This window comes from Natrix helvetica (assembly GCF_964273705.1).
Source record: "Natrix helvetica genome assembly, chromosome: 6".
Taxonomy (NCBI): domain Eukaryota; kingdom Metazoa; phylum Chordata; class Lepidosauria; order Squamata; family Natricidae; genus Natrix; species Natrix helvetica.
Genome location: NC_138553.1, coordinates 83,437,206 through 83,463,376, shown reverse-complemented (window position 1 = coordinate 83,463,376; position 26,171 = coordinate 83,437,206). Strand labels below are relative to the sequence as shown.

At 41.9% G+C, this 26,171-nt stretch overlaps 1 protein-coding gene across 3 annotated transcripts in view; it reads right to left on the bottom strand.

The window, feature by feature from the left end:
- ITPR2 (inositol 1,4,5-trisphosphate receptor type 2) overlaps positions 1–26,171 on the bottom strand; it is a 133,312-nt gene that overhangs the window by 89,961 nt on the left and 17,180 nt on the right. For all 3 annotated transcript variants that reach the window (XM_081957504.1, XM_081957505.1, XM_081957506.1), the window contains exons 2-8: positions 18,847–18,917; positions 12,620–12,735; positions 10,759–10,845; positions 7,798–7,956; positions 4,102–4,200; positions 1,503–1,586; positions 305–451 (exon numbers count right to left, since the gene is read on the bottom strand). In XM_081957504.1, coding sequence (XP_081813630.1) covers positions 305–451; positions 1,503–1,586; positions 4,102–4,200; positions 7,798–7,956; positions 10,759–10,845; positions 12,620–12,735; positions 18,847–18,917 — 763 coding nt within the window. The remainder of the gene's footprint in view (positions 1–304; positions 452–1,502; positions 1,587–4,101; positions 4,201–7,797; positions 7,957–10,758; positions 10,846–12,619; positions 12,736–18,846; positions 18,918–26,171) is intronic.

Here is a 26,171-nt window from a genome sequence, read left to right as displayed (position 1 = left end):
GAAGGAAGGAGGGAGAGAGAGGGAGGCAGGGAGAGGGAGGGAGGGAAGCAGAGAGGCAGAGGGAGGAGAGATAGAGAAAAACAGAGGGAGAAGGAGGGAAAGAGAAGTTTTAACAGCAGAAGTTTGGGGGCTCCATTGTGGTCCATAAGTGGAAGGCCAGCTGCATTAAAAGGACAAGAGGAAGCTTCTATTGATTCAGGGAGTCCCTTCTCAATATATTTGGGGATATCAGTGTGGATTAAAGAGGTTACAAGGAACATAGAGCCCAGCTAGGGAGTTGCTCTCCCCCCACCCCCCAAAATACCTCGATTTCCCACAGGGCTTTCGAACTCGTTGCCGAGGTGGCCGACTGCCTCAAAGTTGTGCGAAGGAAAATGTGTTGTTTCTGCTGGTATTCATCGCAGGTCAGAAACTTCTCCTGTTCGGCATGGAACAACCGGACAACATCTCCCTGAATAGATGGAAAGAAAAAGAGAAGAAGCGGGAGGGAGAGGGAGATTGAGAAAGAAAGAGATTGAGAAAGATTGAAAGAGAGAGATTGAGAGAGAGAAAATGAGAGACAGAAAGAGAGAGAGAAAGATTGAGAAAGAGAGAGAGAGAGAGAATGACAATGAGAGGAAGGGAGAGACATTGAGAAAGAGATTGAAAGAGAGAATGAGAGAGATTGAGAAAGATTGAGAGAAAGAGAAAGAAAGAGATTGAAAGATTGAGAGAGAAAGAGATTGAAAAAGAGAGAGCAAATGAGAATAAGAATGAGAGGGAGGGAGAGAGAGGGAGAGACATTGAGAGAGATTGAGAGAGAAAGAGATTGAAAGAGAGAGAATGAGAGAGATTGAGAGAAAGAGATTGAGAGAGAAAGATTGAGAGAGAGAGAGAGAGAAAGAGAGAAAGTCGTATAAATACCGATTTATATTTTTTCCATATAATTCGGGACAGAGATCCCAAATCAGGGGGGTAGAAGATCATCAGGTGATGTTCCTGGAAGATCCAAAACCCAAAATGCCATCTTATGTTGTTTTTTTTCCATGAGAGGGAGTTAAAAGTCAGAGTCAGATTGAGGGACGCCAGGGGACACAATCTTGCCAGGGCAGAGAGTGCTTTAAAGGATGAACAAATTGGCCTTACAAACACATCCCACAAACTCATTTTATTTTGGGTAGAGAGAGGAAATGATGGTTATCAAAATGTGGTCAATTTGCCACCAGGTTTTTGGTGGAAAAGATCACAGCTGTGAAGCCACGGAAGACTAGATGCCGCCTCCTCCTTGTTTGTGGCCTTCCGAGTCTATTTCACTTCCTGGCAAGGATGGGAGAAAATGTAGGATGCCGTGGAAAGAAATCATCATTTTTGAAGACGGATAAACAGGAGTCCAGAAGGACCCTCCTAAAAAAGATAGGTTTCAGAACAACTGGAAGCATTACTTTGCTGATATATAAAAATAGCTAAAATGAGGAACTGTGGAAACAAATAAATTCTATAACAATGAAGAAAAAGATACTTACACCTTTAAGTACATCTTCTCTGTAGCAACTAAATTTCATGAACAAGGTGATTTTCCAACTGGTGTTACAATTCACTGCATTCACCTGCATTCAAGAAGACAAAGAAGTGTAAGTAAGGTTTCTATCATGTTAAGGTAGAAGTAAAGGTTCCCCTTGCACGTATGTGCTAGTCGTTCCTGACTCTAGGGGGCGGTGCTCATCTCTGTTTCAAAGCCGAAGAGCCAGCGCTGTCCGAAGACATCTCCGTGGTCATGTGGCCGGCATGACTCAACGCTGAAGGTGCATGGAACGCTGTTCCCTTCCCACCAAAGGTGGTCCCTGTTTTTCTACTTGCATTTCTTACGTGCTTTCGAACTGCTAGGTTAGCAGAAGCTGGGACAAGTCACGGGAGCTCACTCCGTTACACGGCGCTAGGGATTCGAACCGCTGAAATGCCAACCTTCCTGATCGACAAGCTCAGCGTCTCAGGCACTGAGCCACCACGTCTTATCATGTTACACTCTGAAAAATGACTGTTCCCCCATCTCTGTTTTATATCCATTTTTCTTAGAATAACTTTCTTCCTGTAAAACTGTCCATTGTCCTCATCAGGACTTGATGCTATATCAAAAAAACAACAACAACCCCACCCTCATATGAAGCTGCTAAAAATATTTTTAAAATAAGTTATATATCTGGAGATGCTTGAGCAGAACCTGCCTTAATGTCAACTTAATCAGCCACGCAGTAATCTCTTATTTCAATCCCATCCATATGTATTAAATGGCCACGAGGATGTAATGGGCAACGAAAACCCAGAAGTGTTTTTCTCCAGGCGACAACTGGATTTTTTCCTGGTTTGTCTTGAAGACGTTTCACTTCTCATCCAAGAAGTGAATCCTTTCTCTTTTTCAGAAGACAATAGAGCATGGAAAGAGTAGAAATCCTTTCTACGCTTCACCGGTTATTTAGAACTGAGGAAGCTTCTTGGATGAGAAGTGAAACGCCTTCAAGAAAAAACAGGAAAGACCAGTTGTTAAGGTAGTTGAACAGTAAGGATTGCCATTTATAGACAATTAAGGGTAATCTAATCCAAGATATGGGAAAATGGAGAGGGAACATGAAATATACTTACAATGGGAAACTATTGAGATTTAAAGACAGAATCACAAATTGGGGCCGTGTAAGGATGCATAATTATATAAATATAATGATGAGAATAGATGAGAATTATAACCAGGTCTACATCTCGTCCAAAATGAGGCCGGTGTGTGTGTGTGTGTGTGTGTTAAAAGCACAATGACTATACATGTATACTTTTTTGTTCTTTTTTTTAAAAAAAAGGAGGAAGGCATATGCTAAAATTAAATATGTATATTGAAAAGGAATTATAAATACCATCAAGATAAAATGGAGCTCGCTCAGAGGCTGAAATACACCAAGTAAATGAGATGAAGAGTGTGAAGTAGAGGAGGGAGGTAAGGGAAGAAGAGAGGGATGGGAGAGAGGGCAGGGGGGGAAGAGGAGGAGAGAAAGGAGGAGTGGAAAGGGGAGAGAGGAGAAGGAGAGAGGAAGGGGAAGGGGAAGTAGAGAAGGACGACAGAGGGAAGAAAGGCCACACTTGGAATACTGCATTCAGTTCTGGTCGCCACGATGTAAAAAAGATGTGGAGACTCTAGAAAGAGTGCAGAGAAGAGCAACAGAGAAGAGCAACAAAGAGGATTAGGGGACTGGAGACTAAAACATATGAAGAACGGTTGCAGGAACTGGGTATGTTTAGCTTAAGAGAAAGAAGGACTAGGGGAGACATGATAGCATTATTCCAATATCTCAGAGGTTGCCACAAAGAAGAGGGAGTCAAACTATTCTCCAAAGCACCTGAGGGTAGAACAAGAAGCAATGGGTGGAAACTAATCAAGGAGAGAAGCAACTTAGAACTGAGGAGAAATTTCCTGACAGTGAGAACAATTAATCAGTGGAACAGATTGCCTCCAGAAGTTGTGAATGCCCCAACACTGGAAGTCTTTAAGAAGATGTTGGATAGCTATTTGTCTGAAACGGTATAGGATTTCCTGCCTAGGCAGGGGGTTGGACTAGAAGACCTCCAAGGTCCCTTTTAACTCTACTATTGTATTGTATTGTATTGTAAGGAGGGAAGGAGAGGAAGGAAAGAGGGAGAAGAAAGTGATGGATAAGGTACAAATATGGTGTATGGAGAGAAGAAGAACCAATAATTGTTTTTGGGGGGGTTGATGGTAAGGTGAATTGATGTAAACATTTAATAATACAATACAATGTTGGCTATGCAATAGTATACATGTAATTTTATGTTATGAAAGTGGGGGAAAAACTTTAAAAAAGAAATAAATAATAAAAGTGAACCAGTTATCAAGCGTCTGAATTTAATGCTCCAATGGTCGTAAATGTGAAGAAAAGTCCCTTTTTTCAGCAACAGTCACTAAATGAACCGTTTGTAACTCAAGGACTGCCAGACCACGCAGGATGCCAGGGACCCCCTGATCCGCTCTTTTCGTAACAAGCCTTCACCTGGAATGACCCCTTGGCTGCAACCTTCCAAAACAAACCTGGTTTAGAGGCCTAAATCCTCATTCAGACCTACCTCCTTGCATCCTGGGTTGTCTAAGAGCTCAATGTTGCTGGCGTGCAGAGGCTGACCAGCATTAACTGGCATTAAGACGACTTTATCTCCGACAAGAATCTGAAGTTATAAAAAGAGTCACGTGTTATCATTCTATTATTATTATTATTATTATTATTATTATTATTATTATTATTATTATTATCGCTGTATTTCTGCTGCTGTTATTTCTATCCTCTGGATTCTCTCTCGTGCCCTGGATTCTTACTGTGAATGTACCTGATGTCCAGTAAGAACTTTGTGGTTTGGGATGACCATTGATTGTAGCTTGGAACCAACCAGCTTCGATGTGTTTTCACTGTGGGATTTTAATGGGCCCCTGATCCTCATCCCAGAACGTATATTAACATCATTCCATAAATTGCTCCAGAGAGTTTCCCCCCGCCTCATTCCTCCCAGAGGCACCACGAATCAAGAAAAGAGAATATTTTGTACTTCGAGTTGGAACTCTGGGGTCCTTGGTGCTCTCTGAGCTGGGTGGCTTCCTTGCAGACGTTTCACTACCCAACTAGGCAACAGCATCAGTATCAGAATGGAGTGGGTTTTGTGGAATGGAGAATGAAAAGGGGGGAGGAGAGGAGGGAGGAGGAGGAAGAGGAGGAGGACTGTGAGGTCCTTGGTGCTCTCTGAGCTTGGTGGTTTTCTTGCAAACGTTTCATTACCATCCGAGGTAACATCCTCAGTGCTAAAAGGGTTTGTGGAATGGAGAATGAAAAGGGGGGAGGAGACGAGGAATAGGAGGAAGACTTTGGGGTCCTTGATGGACTCTGAGTTTGGTGGCTTTCTTGCAGATGTTTCATTACCCAACTCGGAAGCATCATCAGTGCTAGAAGGGAGAGGGATTTGCAGAGAGGAGGAGGAGGAGGAGAAGGAGAAGAGGAGGAGAAGGAGGCAGAGGAGGAGGAGGAAGAGGAAGAAGAGGAGGAGGAAGAGGAGGAGGAGAAGGAGGACTTTAGGTTTCCTGGTGCTCTCTGAGCTTGATGGTTTTCTTGCAGACATTTCATTACCCAACTAGGAAACATCATCAGTGCTAGAAGGGAGAGGGATTTGCAGAGAGGAGGAGGAGGAGGAGGAAGAGGAGGAGGAGGAGGAGGAAGAGGAGGAGGAGAAGGAGGAGGACTGTAGGGTCCTTGGTGCTCTCTGAGCTTGGTGGTTTTCTTGCAGACATTTCATGACCCAACTAGGTAACATCATCAGTGCCAGAATGGAATGAGTTTGCTCTCTGTTTACATCCAAGTGGCTTGCCCTGCTGTGATGGTAGGTAGGATCATTCTTGGTTTTCCTTATTAAAGGCATCATTTGATGCTTGATTAGTCTGGTATTAATCCTGGTCCTCATCTCTACTAATCTTGGTGTTGATTGCTGGTCAGGTGATGTTTTCGTTCTTTTATTTTTCCTTCTTAGTTTTTGTTTTTAATTGTCTCTTTCCAACGGAGTGTAAACGTTGCTCCTGTGCCTGCTGATGGCTGAGGTGTCCAAGGCCAAGGCTTCTGGGAATTCTGCAGCATTTATGGACTTAGCTTGATTTTAAAACAACCATGCTCAAAGTGCACCAAGGGCCTCGCATATCGTGCATTTTCCGACTCGTGCAATTCCACACGCATTTTCTTGAAACAGAGAGAAATGGCCAAGCACACATGCAAGGGAAGCTTGTGACAAAGCGCAAAGTTACAAGTGCACCGAGCACCCACAACAGAGCACTGAAAATAAGTGGTGCCACTCCTTGTAATGCAGCATAGTCTATTCCAAAACTTCTGGGAAACAAGATTTTACCAAATTTACCAACACGTTCAAACTTAAAATACATAATTTGTAGTTTGTGATCGGTTGGCCAGCAAGTAAGTAGCAAAAAAACCCAAAACGAATGACAGGGTGGATGTAATTTAAATCAAGTCTATGTAAATCATGATTTAAATCACTAGTAAAAAAGGCTTGATTTCAATCGATTTCAATCATAATTTTTAAAGGGCAACTATCACCTCTGCTGTGAGATTGTGTGAATGCATCAGTGGAGTACGTGTTATCTCAGCTGGCAAATTCATTTGAATGAGTGGACCAAAAGTGTCAATATTGCAGAATCTACAGCCTCATGCTACGTAACTATGCTCCACTTCGTGCTGAATAAACTAAATTATGAATGCATCTTAAGTAGAAAGCTATCTTTAGATAGATTTTTATTCCAAAAGCATTTTATTAAAATAAATTTGATAAAAATCCAAAAAACCCTGCTTTTTAAAAAAAATCTGATTTAATTTTTTTTTAAATCTGATTTATATTTTTTTTAATCTGATTTATATTTTTTTTAAATCTGATTTATATTTTTAAAAAAATCTGATTTATATTTTTTTAAAATCTGATTTTATTTTTTTTAAAAATTGATTTATATTTTTTAAAAAATCTGATTTTATTTTTTAAAAAAATTGATTTATATTTTTAAAAAAATCTGATTTAATTTTTTTAAAATCTGATTAAAAAAATTTAAAATCTGATTTAGATTTTTTAAAAAATCTGATTAATTTTTTTAAAAAAATCTGATTTAAACAAAAAAAAAATCTGATGGGGGGGGGGGTTAGTCATCAATTTTTATCCACCCTGATGAATGATACGAATTCCATGGATTTTTCTCTGGGTATTTTTTGTGGCAGATTGGAAAGGGGAACAATCACAGACAAAACCCACTAAGATGTTCGCTTGTGTGAATGCCTTATTGTGCTGCTCCTTACAAACAAGAACACCCACACTAAGATCGTGAGCTTTCGACTACACACAACAGACAGTTGTACTTAATGCAGGATGCATTTCATGCCATGCTGGGGGAAAAAGGAAATAACTTACAGCTACGTCAGGGCAGAGAAAGGATTAGCAAAAGAAACCTGCAGGATTGAATCGGCAATTACAATTCAGCTGGAGAAAGAATCAGGAAGACAATATTAAGAAGTATGTCAAATGAATATTGGAAACGTAAAAGTAAAGAAGGGACTTTTTATAAAGAAAAAAAGAAAAAAAATGGGAGTATGATTCAAATTTTAATACAGAAAATGCAGAAAACGGAGATAAAAATGAAACTAGAATTTTTCCTTTTGGGTCTAAAGAAAAAAGAACTGGAGAAAAAGTTTGTGCTTCTTCAGCTCTGACAGGATAGTGGGGAATGGAAGGATTTATATTTATAAAATATATATATATATATGAAAAAAATTGCACACTACAGGAACCATTTGCACCTCTCAGGTGACTCTGAGAATACAGATAAAACCTCCAAGTGGCCTCAACGACCTTCTAAAAGGATGCAAACGACCAGCTGTCTGCAAGGAGTATCAAGCCTTCCAAATCCAGTTGCACCTTGGAAAAAAACACCTTTGGGACAACCATGATCTGGTTGACTGTAGACATTTAACCCTTTCATTGTGTCCAAAACTCTTGGTGACTTTAAAGACAAGCGCTCTCCATGGTACCCTATCAAACACTTTTTTTTCTATTGTTGGATAGTCATTGTTGTCCCAGTTTTGATGTTGTCCCAGTTTTGATGTTGTCTTTGCTTGCCCTTCTCCTTTGTCCACTAGCCATGCCTATCCTCGCTGACTTCTCCAACGAATCTGCATGCAGGACATGGGCCAAAGTACATCAACATCCCAGCAACTTCGTGTTTCGTTCACTTACGTTGTCCCCTTCGCTTCGCAGTTTCCAAAAGGGCTGGATGTAGAACCAGGAGCCTTCATTCCCGGCGGTATCCAAAGAGACGCGCATGGCGTTCTTTTCCAACAAGGCTGGCAATCGCTTATTGACGGTGAGATATTTGTTGCTCTTGATATGAAGCAGCTGTCAGGGAGGAAAAGAAATAAGGTTCGTGCATTCAAACTCAACCGTCTGGTTAAGATTTGACCCACACTCAACCCCTTTTGCTCAAGATGTTTCTACACTACGAGAAATCTCTTGATTTTGGCCAACTACCTTTGAAGGGAATGGGCTCAAGAACTTGGCTAACCACAGCACAAGCTGGCTTAATTTAGGAGCCAAGGTGGCGCAGTGGTTAGAATGCAGTATGGCAGGCTAAACTCTGCCCACTGCCAGGAGTTCGATCCTGACCGGCTCAAGGTTGACTCAGCCTTCCATCCTTCTGAGGTCGGTAAAATGAGGACCAGGATTGATGGGGGCAAGAGGCTGACTCTGTAAACCGCTTAGAGAGGGCTGTAAAGCCCCATGAAGCAATGTGTAAGTCTAAATGCTATTGCTCTTCCTTCCTTCCTCCCTCCTTCCCCCCTCTCTCCCTTCCTTTCTTCCTCTCCTCTCCTCCCTCCCTCTCTTCCTCTCCTCTCTCCCTCTCCCTCTTCCCCTCCTCTCTCTCTTCCTTCCTTTCCTCCTTCCTTCCTCTCACCTTCTCCCTCCCTCTCCTCCTTCCCTTCCTTCCTTCCACAGTGGCACAGTGTTTAGAATACAGTATTTCAGGGTAACTCTTCCCAGAGTTAGCAGTTCGATCCCGAACGGCTCACGTTTGACTGAGCCTGACATCTGAGGTGGATAAAATGAGGACCCAGATTGTTGGGGGCAAGAGGCTGACTCCATAAACTGCTTAGAGAGGGCTGTAAAGCACTCTGAAGCGGTATATAAGTCTAAGGGCTCTTGCTCTTCATTTACACTTCTCACACTGCAAATGCTACCAACTCTCCACAATGGACAAGTAGCTCAAATTATGAACCACAATTCACAAACGTAAGAAGTATGAACCCATGACGCAATGATCTGGGCGATGGCACGACAGACACGTGATATATCCTATCCCTGTTATTGTGGCTTTTTCACACAGCTTTGAGTAACTACATATTCTCTGCAAAACGGCCTCAATGGAAGGTGACCCAGCCACCGTCAAACCAAGTGATTCAGTTCTCACAAAGCTTCGAGGCGGCCAATTGACTTCCTGTTTCAATTTCCTCATTTCATTTTCCTTGCCTATAAAATAAACTCCCTTCAATTTGGAATGGTTGACTGGCCTTTTTTTTCCCTTCCAAAGGTTCCTCCTAACCTCTGTTTTAAGGGTGGCTGCTTTTTTCTCCCCTTTCTTTTTAAAGGAAAAACAAACCCCATTCCATTCTTTTTAACAGATCTAAATTTCAAGGCTTCTAAAATTCAGTGGTTTAAAGCACCATCAATCACAGCACTGACTGAGCTACCGAAGGGCCGTCAACTCTGCAGTGCTGTGAGATAAATTGGAGAGTCACCTTCAACCTCTGCAGAAAATACCCGGATATATTTGCAGTAAATATGGTCCTTCTACAGTGTTATGTATGGATGTAAATGAAAGGATCCCACCTTGCAGGTATTTAGAGCTTGTCATGCAAGGATAATGAAAGTACAAGTAATCCTCCACTTATGACCACAATGGAGCCCAAAGTTCCTGTCGCTAAGTGAGACAGTCATTAAGTGGGTTTTGTCCCATTTTACAATCTTTCTCACCACCATTGCTAAGTGAATTGCCCCAGCTGTTAAGTTAGTCACCCAGTTGTTAAACGAATCTGGCTTGGAATGGAAGGGAAGGGGAGAAGAGAAGAGAAGAGAGGAGAGGAGAGGAGAAGGGAAGAGAAGAGAAGAGAAGAGAAGAGAAGAGAAGAGAAGAGAAGAGAAGAGAAGATATGGAATAGGAATGGAAGGGAGGAGAGGAGAGGAGAGGAGATATGGAATAGAAATGGAAGGGGAGGGGAGGGGAGGGGAGAGGAGAGGAGAAGATATGGAATAGGAATGGAATGGAACGGAATAGGAAAGAATAAGAATAAGAATAGAGGAGAGGAGAGGAGAACAGAACAGGAAAGAATTTATTATTTGTGCTTCTAGAATAAGAAATAGAATAGAATTTCTATTCTATTCGCATAAGATTAGCATAAGAAATAGAATAGAATAGAACAGAAAAGAATAAGAAATAGAATAGAATAAGAAATAGACTAGAATAGAACAGAAAAGAATAATAAATAGAATAGAAGAGAATAAGAAATAGATTAGCATAAGAAATAGAATAGAATAGAACAGAAAAGAATAAGAAATAGAATAGAATAAGAAATAGAATAGAATAGAACAGAAAAGAATAAGAAATAGAAGAGAAGAGAATAAGAAATAGATTAGCATAAGAAATAGAATAGAATAAGAAATAGAATAGAATAGAAGAACAGAATAGGATAGGATAGGAAATAGCAAATAATAGGAAATAAGAAAAAAATAGAATGTAGAATAGAATAGAACAGAAGTAGAAAATGGAATGGAATGGGGGGGGGGGGGGGCGGAATGGCCTCCAAGCATTGTTGTTTCCCATGTGTCCCTGCTTCCCCCTTTCAAGGACACCCTGAGCAGATGTCCCAGCATGGCCCGCCGATTCCCATACTGAAATGAACAGAAGTGATTGGTGGACGTAATGGATTGTGGGTGGCCCGTGGGGGAAAGCGTGTGAGGGGAATTGACTGTGCTTGCTTTTGCACGGGAAACTCAGAGCCGGTTTTGCTTCTTCTAGGCCAATGTGGTTTATTCAATAAAGTTGTATACTCCTGGTAAAATAATGTCCCGAGAGGTTTTTCTTTTGCTGGATTCGCCCACTGGACGGTGGACACCCGATCTCTTTGTGGCTTTCAAAAGACACACCTGGATCACGTTGCTGTATTTCACAATTTCCCCCAGCAACTTCCGGTTCTCACACTCGTTCTGCTTCTGTTCCAGTTCTGCTGCATGCTGCAAGGGAATGGGTTGAGTGGGATTACTAGCAGAATCACACAGTCGGAAGGGGCCTTGAGGGGGTCATCTAATCCAACCCCCCCCTGCTCAAGCAGGAGACCCTATACCATTCAGACGTTGCCCAATCTCTTCTTAACCCACCCCCCCCCCCCAATAATGGAGCATCCACAACTTCTGGTGGCAAGCTGTTCCACTGATTAATTGTTCTCACTGTTAGGAAGTTTCTGCTTAGTTCTAGGTTGTGCTTCTCTCCTGGACGAGATTGAAGCTCAAGACGGCCCTCAAGGTTAGCCTCTAGATCAGCAATTCTCAATATATGGTCTAGGGACCCCCGGCAATTCCCCATGACCTTTCAGGGGGTCCACAAAGTCAAATAAACAAACATTTTAACATGTCTCCATCTAACACGGTACTGATACATTTATAGGGCGTGTCAAATGTTTCAACTTCCAGTTTCCAGACTTCAGGGATGCTGTGACACACCTTGGGGATTATAAAGATATTTTGGTTACTTTAACATAAATTAGATGTGCTTGGTAAGTTAAATAAAATACAATTTGAAATCGACAAGGCCCATAAGGTAGGAATAAAGGAGAATATTTGTAGCTCAGGGTTGAAAGGAGGAGTCCTTGGTACTCTCTGACTTAGGTGGTTTTTCTTGTAGACGCTTCATGACCCAACTAGGTAACATCATCAGTGCTAGAAGGGAGTGGGGTTTGTGGAGAGGAGGAGGAGGAAAGGTAGAGGAGGAGGAGGAGGAGGAGAGGAGGAGGAGGAGGACTATGGGGTCCTTGGTGCTCTCTGAGCTAGGTGGTCTTCTTGTAGACGTTCATGACCCAACTAGATAACATCATCAGTGCTAGAAGGGAGGAGGATTTGTGGGATGGAGGAGGTGGAGGAGGAGGAGGACTATAGGGTCCTTGGTGCTCTCTGAACTTGGTGGTTTTCTTGTAGACGTTTCATGACCCAACTAGGAAACATCATCAGTGCTAGAAGGAAGGGGATTTTGCTCAGAGATTTGAACTGTGGGGTGCTTGGTGCTCAATGAGCTTGGTTGTTTCCCTACAGACCTTTCATTACCCTAACTAGGTAACTTCACCAATGCACATGTAGTCTAGCACTGATGGTGCTACTTAGTTAGGGTAATAAAACGTCTGCAAGAAAACAACCAAACTCGGAAAGAACCAAGGACGCCTCATGGCCAACAAGGTTTAACTTCCAGAATTCTTAAAGTTGCTGAGGTTCTAGAAACGTCTGTTCTAAACCACACCCAAAAATGTGACTCCGTTCCTTTTGGCTTGGTGGGACGTATGAACTTAACCCATTGTGGTTTCTAAACCAACCATCTTTTTAGATAAAACAAGGATTCATGTGCTACAGCCAGCGCTGGGAGCTTCTTACTTGTAATTTCTTGTCTTTTTTAAAAAAAACAATTCATTTGTATATTTTCCTTAATGTACATGAATACTTTACAAACAGCCTAAGACAGGGGTGTCCAAACTTGGGAACTTTAAGACTTGTGGACTTCAACTCCCGGAATTCCCCAGCCAGGGAGTTGAAGTCCACAAGTCTTAAAGTTCCCAAGTTTGGACACCCCTGGCCTAAGAAGACACGAAATTGCAAAACGTGTGAGACACAGCTAAAGCGTAGATTAGGGGACTAGCCATCACCTATATATCTAGCGAGAAAAAATGAGGAAAAAAAAAAGACAGCATCGGAAGTCATTGGAAAGAGGGAAACAATTGAATTAGAACTACCGAAAGGTCCTTACTTGTAATTTCTTTAAGAGGGCCGCTTCAGTGTGGTTTCCCTGTTTAGCTTGCTTCGCTTTCCAATATTGTTTCTGTGCGGAATACCGGTTCATGGGACATACTTTGAAAAGACAATCTGAAAAGCAAAAGCACAAAAGCAACATTTAAAGAATGATTTTAGAATAGAACGGAATGGAATGGAATAAAATAACAGAGTTGGAAGGGACCTTGGAGGTCTTCTAGTCCAACCCCCTGCCTAGGCAGGAAACCCTACAGCACTTCAGAGAAATGGTTATCTAACATCTTCTTAAAAACTTCCAGTGTTCGGGCATTCACGACTTCTGGTGGCAAGCTGTTCCACTGATTCATTGTTCTAACCGTCAGGAAATTCTTCCTTAGTTTTAAGTTGCTTTTCTCCTTGATTAGTTTCCCCCCATTGCTTCTTGTTCTACCCTCAGGTGCCTTGGAGAATAGTTTGACTCCCTCTTCTTTGTGGCAACCCCTGAGATATTGGAACACTGCTATCATGTCTCCCCTAGTCCTTCTTTTCATTAAACTAGACCTACCCAGTTCCTGCAACCGTTCTTCATATGTTTTAGTCTCCAGTCCCCTCATCCTCTTTGTGGCTCTTCTCTGCATTCTTTCTAGAGTCTCCACATAATCTAAGAGATATTTTTCTGAACCAGCTCCATGCCAAACCTATGGTCTTCAGCCACAGTCATCCCTATCTTCCAAAAAGGAGACCCAGGTCTAGTTGAAAATGACAGCCCCATCTCACTTATGTTGTGTCACCTGCAAAGTCATGGAATCAATCATTAACCAATCCATTACCCACCACTTAGAGATGGTATTCTATCTTAGAGTCCAGAGATATTTCACAAGAAGAGTCCTCCACTCCTCTGCTCGTAACAGAATCCCTTATGCCACCAGGCTTGAAATTTTGACCTTGGACAACCTGGAACTACGCCTCCTATGGTCTGATCTAAGCATAGTACACGCAATTATCTGCTACAATGTCCTACCTGTCAAGGACTACTTCAGCTTCAACCACAACAATACATGGGCAAACAATCGATACAAACTCAAGGTCAACCGCTCCAAACTCGATTGCAGAAAATACGACTTCAGCAACAGAGTGGTCAACGCCTGGAATGCTCTACCTGACTCTGTGGTTACATCCTCAAATCCCCGACAGCTTCAACCTCAAACTGTCCACCGTGGACCTCCTCACCCCATTTCTAAGAGGTCCGTAAAGGGGCCGTGCATAAGCGCACCAGCGTGCCCACCGTCCCCGTCCTACAGTCCCCATTTATTTGTCCCCATTTCCTCTGCTCTTATTCACGTTTATTCTTATTCCTGTTGTCTTGTACATGAGAGACCAACTAAATAAACAAACAAAATAAAATGAGAAATAGATAAATTGGAAATTGGAAAAACCTGGCTATGACATCAATGCATTTGTCAAGTGGGCAATTACTAAGAAGTTGGGCAGCAGGGCCGGAAGTCCATGGGGCATTTGGTTTTGAGTTTCCCTCCCCCCCTCCAAAGTTTTCACGTCTTTCAAAAAACAGCTTCCCTAGTGAAAAACCTCTAAAAAGACATGCAAATGACTTCCTGTTCTACTCTACAGTTCCATTTGCACAACAAAACACAGAAGGGCCATTCAAGAGGAAAGGTTTTTGGTTTTTTTTTGCAAAGTGTTTAACTCCACGTCCAGAGCTAATTCTTCCTTTCCTCTCCTTCATTGTTGTTGTTTTCTTTCTTTCTTTCTTTCTTTCTTTCTTTCTTTCTTTCTTTCTTTCTTTCTTTCTTTCTTTCTTCTTTCTTTCTTTGCACAAAGGTCAGCTTAGGTAGCCCAGCAAAAACAAGCCACTATTCCCAGATGAATGCTTGCCTTTGCCAAGGAAAAGAAAGGCGCCCAAGAGCTTCGGTTGGCTCAAAAATATTGCAATCCAGATGCAATTCATGTGACGCAGGGAGTGCTGGATTTACAATGGTTCGTTTAGCGACCGTCCAAAGTTACAACGGACCTGGACAAAAGCAACTAAGCACCTTTTTCACACTTATGACCGTTGCAGTTCTCCCACGGTCCCTTAATCAAAAGTCAGATGCTTGGCACGTGGTTCATACTTATGACGGTTGCCGTATCCCAGGAGGGGATCACTTGATCCCCTTTTGCAACCTCCTGATGAGCAAAGTCTATGGGGAATCTAGATTCACTTAACAGCCGTATTACTAACTTAATAAATGCAATGATTCAATGAACAACGGTGGCAAGAAATGTCGTAAAACGGGGCAAACTTGCTGAACAAATGTTATAACTAAATAACATCCCTAAATAAACCGTGGTAAGTCGAGGACTACCTGTACTTCAGCTTCGTTTTGTATTTTTAACTTTGTAAATAAATTAATTACAAATTACAAAAAGATTGGGAGTCGGTTTCTTTTTTTATTTTCTCTTCTTTGCCAGTTTGCAAAGTTTGCAAATAAACTGCTGTATCTCGAGAACTGGAATCAAGATTGCTGGGAGAAATATCAGCATCCTCAGAGATGCAGACGATACGACTTCAATGGCAGAAAGTGAAGAGGAACTAAAGAGCCTCTTGATGCGGGTGAAGGAGGAGAGTGCAAAAGTTGGCTTGAAACTCAACATTAAGAAAACTAAGATCATGGCATCCGGCCCTCTCAATTCCTAGAAAATAGATGGGGAATAAAGGGAGGTAGTGACAGGTTTTATTTTCCTGGGCTCCAAGATCACCACAGATGGGGACTTCAGCCAAGAAATGAAAAGACGCTTGCTCCTGGGGAGGAAAGCTATGGAAAATCTAGACAGCATCCTAAAAAGCAGAGATGTCACCCTGCCAACAAAAGTGCGTCTAGTCAAGGCTTTGAGTTTCCCAGTTGCAACAGATGGCTGTGAAGGTTGGACCATAAGGAAGGCTGAGCACCAAAGAATGGAGGCCTTTGAACTCTGCTGGAGAAGTCTCCTGCGAGTCCCTTGGACTGCAAGGCCATCCAACCGGTCAGTCCTAGAGGAGATCAACCCTGACTGCTCTTTAGAAGGGCAGATCCTGAAGAGGAAGCTCAAATCCTTTGGCCGCCTGATGAGAAGAAAGGACTCTCTGGAGAAGAGCCTCATGTTGGGAATGATGGAGGGCAAAAGAAGAAGAAGGGGACGGCAGAGAAGGAGATTGGCTGGATGGAGTCACCAAAGCAGCAGGCATGAGCTTCAATGGATTCTAGAGGATGGGAGAGGACAGGAAGGCCTGGAAGGACGTTGGTCATGGGGTTGCGATGGATCGGACACAACTTCACAACTAACAACAACAGCAATCTCGACAACTATCTGCATGTTAGCTTCATTTTGTATTTTAACTCTGTAAATAAATTTATTGAAAATCACTTAAAAAATTGGAGTTAAGAAGCAGCTGATTTTTTTAAATGCCTAGATACATCTATCAACCCTTCACACTCGTCTGCCTGAAAACAATTCCTGTTTTCCTTGTTCTTCAGCAACTGGGGCTTAAGAGAAAATGAGTTTCTAACTTGCTTTCTTTTTCGATTCCTCTCTTTTTTGCCAGTTTGCAAATTAGCAAGGCAAATATATATATATATATATATATATTGGTCTCAGCCCCACAACGTGGATTGCGGTTCCTCCTGTCCGTCACACACAACTTCCTTTATTCTATTAGTCCGTTGAAACCTGGTTAAAGGCTTAATAGCGTTAAGTCAAAGTCACATGCGCTTCGTAGCTGACACCTGTCTATCGTCCCAATTTGCTCTGAGTAAATAAGGTGTTGATACAAGGGGTTCATTGTTCCCGTGTGGTTAACTTTCAAATAAAACAAGAAGGGAAGCATTACGGAGGGAGGGTTAAAAGGGCACGGGGGTAGAATTAGAGGATTGGACGAGGTTGTTTTTCCCTAGAAGAAGAATTTGGGGGAGGAAGAATAAGGAAATAAAAATCAGTCAGAAAACAACGACCCTGTTCACAAAAGTATTTTTTTTAAAAAAACAATAACTTATTAATATACTTTGGGCATGGATTTTGGGGAAGGGAAAGAAGAAAAGTGAAATGGAGAAGGACAGAGGTTTAACAGATTAACAGAGTTGGAAGGACCTTATAGTTCATCTAGTCCAACCCCCTGCTCAAGCAGGAGACCCTACACCATTTCTGACAAATGGCAGTCCAGTCTCTTCTTGAAAGTCTCAAGTGACGAAGCTCCCACAACTTCCGAGAGCTGAATACTGAAACCACAAAAGAAGAAAGAAGAATGGAATGGAAAAGGAATCGGGTAGGGTAGGGTAGGGTAGGGTAGGGTAGGGTAGGGTAGGTTAGGGTAGGGTAGAGTAGAGTAGAGTAGAGTAGAGTAAGATAGGGTAGGGTAGAGAATAGAGTAGAGTAGGGTAGAGTAGAGTAAGATAGGGTAGGGTAGAGAACAGAGTAGAGTAGAGTAGAGTAGAATAGAATAGAATAGAATAGAATAAGAATGAACAGAACTAGAATAGAATAGAATAGAATAGAATAGAATAGAATAGAATAAAATAGAATAGAATGGAATGGAAAAGGAATAGGAATAGGAACAGGAATAGAGTAGAGTAGAGTAGAATAGAATAAAAACGAACAGAACTAGAAGAGAAGAGAACAGTTGGAAGGGACCTTGGAGGTCTTCTAGTCCAACCCCCAGCCCAGGCAAGAAACCCTATTATTCCATTTCAGCCAAATGGTTGTCCATCCTCTTCTTAACATTATTTAAAAAAAAAGAAAACAAAATGCTACAAAATTAATTGCCGGAGTCACAATTAACCGTATAGTAGGGAAAAAACGATAACAGGTAAATGTCCTATGAGATTCTCAGTCCTCCAGGTCATGGTTGTCCCAAAGGTGCTTTTTTCCAAAAGCAATCGGACTTTCTTTGTTTCTCCTTGAAGACATTTCCCTTCTCATCCCAGGAGCTTCCTCCATTCTAAAACTGAAGAACTGAAGAAGCTTCTTGGATGAGGAGCAAAACATCTTCAAGGAAAAACAAAGGCAATGGAGTCGCCTTTGGAAAAAACACTTTTGACATAACAGGTAAAATTTGCAACCGTTTGACGCTGACGGAATTGTTAGACACGGATTGAACTAGTTAAGTCAACCTTGTAAAACTTTCAGAACAGGTAATTTGTGTGTCTTTAAGATTAAAAAAAGGAAGATAATATTTACTGACCAACAGCAGAGCCACAAATAAAAACCTTGAGGAAACAAAAGGAATGAGGTAGCACTTTTTCTGACTAGCCGATTTTATATAAGGTATGAGCCTTTGGGCAGCTAATTTTTTCCCCCTACCTTCTGCTTATATCGTTCTCCTCTTTAGAAACTTCTACAGATCCTTCTTGACTTATGACCACAAGTGGGGTGGACATTTCCCCAATTGTGGTCATAAGTCGAGTCGGATTTTACAATTTTTACAACCATTTTAACGACAGTCGTTAAATGAATCACTGCGATCGTTAAGGGGCTATGCAGTCGTATGTGTGAAGCCATTCTTATAAATGGGCACTCTTTTTTTTTGTGCTGAAAATCAACACAAAAAGGGACACAAATTGCAGTCATGTGACCTTAGGACATAATAACCTGCGTGGTAAATGATGGGACATGCCCAAATTGTGATCAGGTGACCATGCAGGATCAGTCGTAAGTGCAAGGACCAGTCATAAGCCTGAGAAGTAGAGTTTTTTCAACACCGTTGTAACTTCAAACAGTTGTTAAATGAACATTGTAAATCAAGAACTGTCTGTATGAATAATTCAGAACGAGCTTCCCCCTTAATGTTGCCCAAGCATGTCAGAGTAGAAATACTCAGACTACCTAATTATCCTGGCTACTACTGGTGGAAATTACTTGGAGGTATATTCCCAACACCTTTGAAGGACCCTAGAGAATCTCTGTTGTAACATAACTAACAACAACAACTGTAACAATGACAATTACTACACTTGGTTGTTATTTACAATGTCCTTTTAATGTCTTTAGCATTGTGAGAAATTCTGTTCATATATAGCACCGCAAGGAGCACAGTCACCATGTGCTTTACTGCTCAACTGTTTAAACTGTAACAGGAAACTCTACCCAGAACAAAAGAGCAAAGCCATAGAGCATACCACGGAGCCACACTTGCAAACATTGCCCTCTACTGGCAGAATTCTACTGTAGTTGTTGCATAGAAATATATTCCAACAATGAATTCCAACAAGTACTTACCTCGGAATTTTTTGGGTGGATTGCAAAGATCACCTGCCTCCGGGTGAACCACACATCTGTCATCCACGAGCCTAGAAGAAAAAAAATCAAAAAGGGTTTATCCCGCCTTTTGCATTTATGGACGAAGACAAAGTCTCCGAAGTTGTGACTTTAGCTCTTTGGATTTCGCCTAACCACAAAACAAACACTTCCCAAAATATAAGTGCTCATGTGAAAAATGCACCAGTGTCCAGCTTTGTCACAAAACTGTAGATCCAATCATTTTCATCCCTTCTGTGGGATATGCTTTCAGCTTACAGGGAGTCCTTGACTTACAACTGTTCGTTTAGTGAGCATTCAAAGTTACAATGGACTGAAAATAGTGACTTATGACTGTTTTTCATAGTTACGACCTTTGCAGCATCCCCATGGTCATGTGATCAAAATTCAGCCGCTTGACAACTGATTCATATTTATGACGGTTGCAGCGTCCTGGGGTCCCATGACCCTTTTTACGACCTTCTGACAAGCCACATCAACGAGGAATCCAGATTCACATAACAAGCAGGTTATGAACATATCAATTGCAGTGATTTACATCACAAATGTGGCAAGAAATGTCATAAAAAGGGGCAAAACTCACTTAACAAATGTCTCACTTAAAAACCCAATGTTGGGTTCCATTTTGGTCATAAATCAAGGACTAGCTGTATATGAAAAAAGAAAACTCCAAATTCTTCAAGCAGCGTTCAGAGAGACAATGTATGGATGTAATCGCTTCCTCAGCACTTCGACACTACCAAGCAGAGACATCAGAATAACGGAGTTGGAAGGGACCTTGGAGATCTTCTAGTCCAACCCCCTGCTCTCAGCCATCGTCCTCACTTTTCTGACCACTGCCAAGGCATCTTTAAACGGATCCAACTAATAAACAGAAATTCTATGAACTAAAGTAAGAAAGGAGTGGAAAAGCATGCAGACCATCGCCTTCCACTGGTACTTCATCCAACATGTTCTGACCGAGGCTTCCCAAGAGAAATGAAGCAAACTCCTGGTCCCGACAAAAAAACCTTTTATTAATTTCCTGTGAATTCTGTTCATTCACCTCCAGCAAAGTCTTTCAAGGGAGGATTCACAGTCACAGTCGTTATCTGGCTTGGAGAGATGCCAGGCCGATAGGTGCAAAACTTGGCAAGGAGTCTTGGAGAGTCACGAACCAATGAAGCGAACTAATGGTCTCCTGCAAACTCCACTCCCCCTTCGCTCCTCTTTTGTTTCCTCTGGGAGGGGCCATTCATCGTCCACCTATGGCCTTACTCCCAAGTTGCCCCCTGTTCTTTAGCTCTTCCCTTCGTCTGGCAGCTCTGCGCATGCACACACTGGGAACAGGCTCCAGCTGTTCTTCTGCCTCACTGATCTCTGACTCCGAAGGCAGCTGATAACTGGCATACGGCCCTGGCCCCCTCTCTGCCTCTGACACAGAGCCCTCATCTGAGCCTTCCCCAGACTCCAGGACTGGCCCAGGTTCCTCCCCAACCCTCCTCACTGTCCGAATCTGCTCCCAGCTCCCCTGGCCACTGGTGGGCCACAACATTGCCTTCCACTGGTACTTCATCCACCAGGGCCTTGAAAACTCCTTTATAAACAACTGGCAAACACAGCAACCTAGTTGTTATTCAGGCACCGTCCTCATATAAATGACCTCCCTGTTTCCTAAGAAATTAGTAACCACTACAAGCTTTGCATGCAAACAGAGGAAGCAGAAGAAAGAAAGAAAGAAAGAAAGAAAGAAAGAAAGAAAGAAAGGAAGGAAGGAAGGAAGGAAGGAAGGAAGGAAGGAAGGAAGGAAAGAAAGACAGACCCAGCTAGAAAGCCATAAGCTCAGAAAACTTTTTGCTCCATTTCTTACAAGGTTTCCTTTCATTGTGCGTGGAGAAATTCCTCACTTCCTCCCTACTCCATTCACCACTGAAACCTCGCAGGGTAATTGCCAGGGTCTATAGATTTACTACAGCTCGCAGGAAGCGATAAGCAGAAAATGCACTCCCAGAAAAGAGGAGGACTTGCTCCAGTTTGAGTCAAGATGCAGCTGGAGGCTCTATTCTGAATTCGGCAGGGGACAGGCAGGAGCCGGGGGGCGGGGGGAGAATCGGAGCGCTGAAGGGCCCACCATCCAGCATTGCAGGCCATCAACAGGATAAGCAACGAACGAGGTTGCAAATCTGTCTGCCTTTACAACAGCTCCTTGAACCCAGTACCAACTCCACTATTTTTACCCTGTTCTGTTTTTACTTTATTTTTTAAAATGCGATTCGAGTTATAATTCTGGTCTGTGATTGTAATGAACATTCCATTCCATTTCATACTCTACTCTACTCTACTCTTCTATCCTATCCAGTGGTGAGTTTCAATTTTTTTTAGAACCTCTTCTGTAGGTGTGGCCAACTTTGTGGGAGTGGCTTGCCGGCCATATGACTGGGTGGGCGTGGCCAACTTGTAAAATGTGGTGAAACTCACTTACCAACGCTCTTACTTAGCAACCCAAATGTTGGCTCAGAAACTCTGGCATTTGAAGCATGCAAGTCTTAAAGCTGCCAAGTTACAAGACCCTTGCATCCCTAAGCCTTTAGGGGAAAAAACCCAGGGGTGTTCAAACTTGACAGCTTTAAGACCTGTGGACTTCAACTCCCAGAATTCCTCCTCCAGTCATGTTGGCTCAGGAACTCTGGCATTGAAGCACGCAAGTCTTAAAGCTGCCAAGTTACAAGACCCTCGCACCCCTAACCCTTTAGAAAAAAAACCCCAGGGGTGTTCAAACTTGACAGCTTTAAGACTTGTGGACTTCAACTCCCAGAATTCCTCCTCTCGCTCTTCATCTTGATGATGTGCGGATGGGCGGGGGGAGGGAGCTGGAACCGGTTCTAAACGGCACGGTAGATTTGTAGAACCTCTTCTATAGAAGAGGTTAGAACTGGCAGGAACCCAGCCCTGATCCTATCCTATCCTCTACTCTACTCTTCTGTTCTATTCTATTCTATTCTTTACTCTATCCTACTGTTCTGTTTTGTTCATTTCTGATTCTATTCTACTCTATTCATTTTCTATTCTATTCTATTTTCTCTTCTCTTCTCTTCTCGTCCAGTCCACTCCACTCGACTATACTATACTGCAATCAAATGTGATTTTAATTTGAGAACTATCTATGTTGACAAACGGGCAGTTGATGTACGTAAGATGCCATAACATCTTTTATTTTTGAGGGTTATTCTACCCTGAAATCTTCACCTTCTTCATTGAGGGGAATGCCCACGGCCTTCTGCCACCTCCTCTTCTGTGACAAAACTCAGAGAAGTAGGAAATGCTATTTTTGCTGAGAATTTTCCCCTGTGCAACTGAAACCCTCCCACATAACACTTAGTTTATGCATGCAGGGAAATGTCTCCTGGCATTTTTAAAGTTCACTGGAAATAATAATAATAAAGAGGAGGAGGGGAGGGGGAGGAGGAGGAGAGGAGGAGGAGGAGGAGGAGGAGGAAGAAGGAGAAGGAGAAGGAGAAGGAGAAGGAGAAGGAGAAGAAGAAGAAGAAGAAGAAGAAGAAGAAGAAGAAGAAGAAGAAGAAGAAGAAGAAGAAGAAGAAGAAGACAACAACAGACCTGCCTGTAATTGAGGGAGTTGTCATTCAGATAACAAGTCCTGGCAATGGCTAAGACCAGGAAAGTTGGAGAAAGAGACAGAGGGACTAATCCTGGATTAGAGTAATCCTTAAGAGTAAACCTTAAGAACAAATGCATACAAAGCCAGAATTGAGAAGACAGCAAAAGGCAGCAAAGAAGCTGAAGTAACTGTGGACTGCCCGGTTAGCTGCTGCAAGAAGATCACAAAGGCTGACTACAAACAACGGCATGACAAAGTAGCAACAACTGTGTATTGGAAGATCTGCAAGAAATCCCATTTGCTGCACGCAAGAACTGGTGGGACCACAAAATAGAACATGAAGAAGCTAAAGTGCTCTGGGACATTAGAAACAGACAAGCACCTGCCACACAACACCCCAAATTTAACAACTGTTGATAAGAAAGACAAAAAAAAAAAGTCTAGATAGTGGATGTGGCAGTACCTGATGATAACAGAAGAGAAAAAGAACTAGAGAAAATTGCAAAAGATGAAAAAGTGCAAATGGAAATAGAAGAAATAGAACGATTATGGTAGAAGAAAGCAAGGGTCATAACAACAGCCACACACTTCTTGGGTGTGATCCCAAAACATCTGGAGCATCACTTGAACATCGGACAACTTGCCTCCAGAAGTTGTGAATGCTCCAACACTGGACATTTTTAAGGAGATTGGAGACAGCCATTTGTCTGAAATGGTATAGGGTTCCTGCCTGAACAGGGGGTTGGACTAGAAGACCTCCAAGGTCCCTTCTAGCTCTACTCTACTCTACTTCTGTTCTACCTCTATTCTGCTCTACTTTTATTTTATTCTACTTCCATTCAATTCCATATTTTCTATTCTATTCTATTCTATTCTAATCTACGCTATGCTACACTACTCTACTACTATCCTATTCTACTTCCATTCCATATTTACTATTCTATTCTACTCTACTTCTATTTTACACTACTTCCATTCAATTCCATATTTTCTATTCTACTGTACTTCCATTTTATTCTATTTCCATTCAATTCCATATTTTCTATTCTATTCTATTCTATTCTATTCTACACTACTCTACTCTACTTCTATTTTACTCTAAATCTATTCAATTCCATAATTTCTATTCTATTCTATTCTACTTCTATTTTACTCTAAATCTATTCAATTCCATAATTTCTATTCTATTCTACTCTACTTCTATTTTACTCTAAATCTATTCAATTCCATAATTTCTATTCTATTCTACTCTACTTCTATTCTACTCTACTCTACTTCTATTTTATTCTACGTCCATTCCATTCCATATTTTCTATTCTATTCTATCATCAGCATTGACAAAGTCCCATCGGTCAATGGTGAAAGGGGTTTTTCCTTGGAACAGCTGACATCCTGCAGCTCCATCTTTAACACCACCCAAGCGCAACCTCCGCCGACATCCCGGGTCTTTGGAAAGGAACCAAGAGGTGGACAGAAACGCCAAATCCAGTTTAAACCTCTGGATGATTGTGCGAGCAATCAGAAATAATAAAGTAAAATAAAACTCTTCTGAAGAACAACTCTGTGTTCTGGTTATGAAACTTCCTTTTTTTCTTCTTCTTTTGTTAAGGAATGGAAAACTGCCTCGTTTTGATCCTCTCTCTCCCGGAAAACAAGGAACTTAGCTGTTCAGTAAAATTCAGCTGCTTTGTAGTCAGAGAGCATCGTCAGCAAATAGATTTCCTTAGCAAAATAAGAGGGAACTGGACATTTTTCCTGTTTTACTTTTCTTCAGATTTTACACACACACACACACACACACTTTTTACAATTAATAGTTTCACATTATTTCATCAAGTTGAGTAATCCAATACCAGTAGAACTATATAAACGAGCAACAAACTCCTTACTCCCCCCAACACTGATGATGTTACCTAGTTGGGTAATGAAATGTCTAGAAGTAAATAGCCAAGCTCAGAGAGCACAAAGGACTCCACAATCAGATTTCAATATCATTCTAAAAATCAATGGTTTTTAGCTGAAAATGCTGGGGATTCATTCTTTTAAATAAAACATGGGGGAATTTAAAATATTTCCAGCCATTTTCACAGACCGATCAAACTTAAGTCAGCTGCCTACTAGGGACACTGGAAAGCGCTTTTTCAAAAGTATGAAAATACCAGATTCATATTAGTATATAGGCAATCCTCAACTTACGACCGCAGTTGAGCTCAGAATTTGTCGCTAAGTGAGAGATTTGTTTAAGTGAGTTTTGTCGCATTTTATGAGTTTTCTTGCCACCGTTGTTAGGTGAATCACTGCAGTTGTTAAATTAGTAACCTGGTCGGTAAGTGAACCTGGCTGCCTCACTGACTTTGCTGGTCAGAAGGTCGCAAAAGGAGAACACACAACCCTGGGACATTGTGACCGTCATAAATATGAACCAATTGTCAAGGATTCCAATGTGAATCACATGACCACGGTCATAAGTGTGAAAAACGGTGCTGTTGTAACTTCAAACGGTCACTAAACAAAGTATCGTAACCCAAGGACTGCCTGCAGGCTCCTTTTCCCTTGTACGTGTTTCAGTATGAACGCCTGATAGTATTTTTAATTACAAAATACAACATAATTTTATTGTCATGATTTCTTGGATGTTATTTAGTTCATTTGATCCGAAGCACAAACGACAAAATGGAATAAGCTGTTTTAAGCATTTGTAAACTACAAAGAGGGACGCGGTGGCTCAGGGGCTAAGGCGCTGAGCTTGTCGATCAGAAAGGTCGGCAGTTCAGCGGTTCGAATCCCTAGCGCTGCATAACGGAGTGAGCTCCCGTTACTTGTCCCAGCTTCTGCCACCTTAGCAGTTCGAAAGCAGGTAAAAAGTGCAAGTAGAAAAATAGGGACCAACTTTGGTGGGAAGGGAACAGTGTTCCATGCGCCTTTGGGGTTGAGTCATGCCGGCCACATGACCACGGAGACGTCTTCGGATAGCTCTGGCTCTTCGGCTTTGAAACAGAGATGAGCAATGCCCCCTAGAGTTGGGAATGACTAGCACATATACGCGAGGGGAACCTTTATCTTTACCTAAATTACGAAGAATTTTAATTAACTGCATCTGACATGTTTTAACCAGCACATACCTGCAGGGACAAATATATATATATAAATATGCTCATTTAGTTATTTTAAATTAAGTCATTTCGGAGGGATGATCTCTCCATATATATCATCTCCCAATTATTCCTGACAGTTGTTTGTAATCACTGGATTTGATTTATGTCTGGTCTACATGAGCCCAGATGCTCTATTAATGTGTCTGTTTTGGAGTGGCGCTTAGCAACCTGAAAGCAAACAGAAAAAGACTGGCGTGTGATCACTTGCAGACTTCAATCGTCCATGTCCCAACATTGATTCTGCCATACAGGTGATCCTCGACTTACAACAATTTGTTCAGTGACCACCTGAAGTTGCAATAAATAAAAAAAGTTATTTATTTTTCACGTTTAGGACCGTCTGCAACATCTCCACGGTCTCGTGATCAAAATTCAGCCGTTTGGCAAACTGACTCGTATTTATGACAGTCACCGTGTCCCCGGGGGTTACATGATCCTCTTTTGTGGCCTAAGTCCATGGGGAAGCTGGATTCGCTTAGCGACCATGTGACTCAGTTAACAATAGGAGCGATTCACTGAATTGTGGCAAGAAAGGT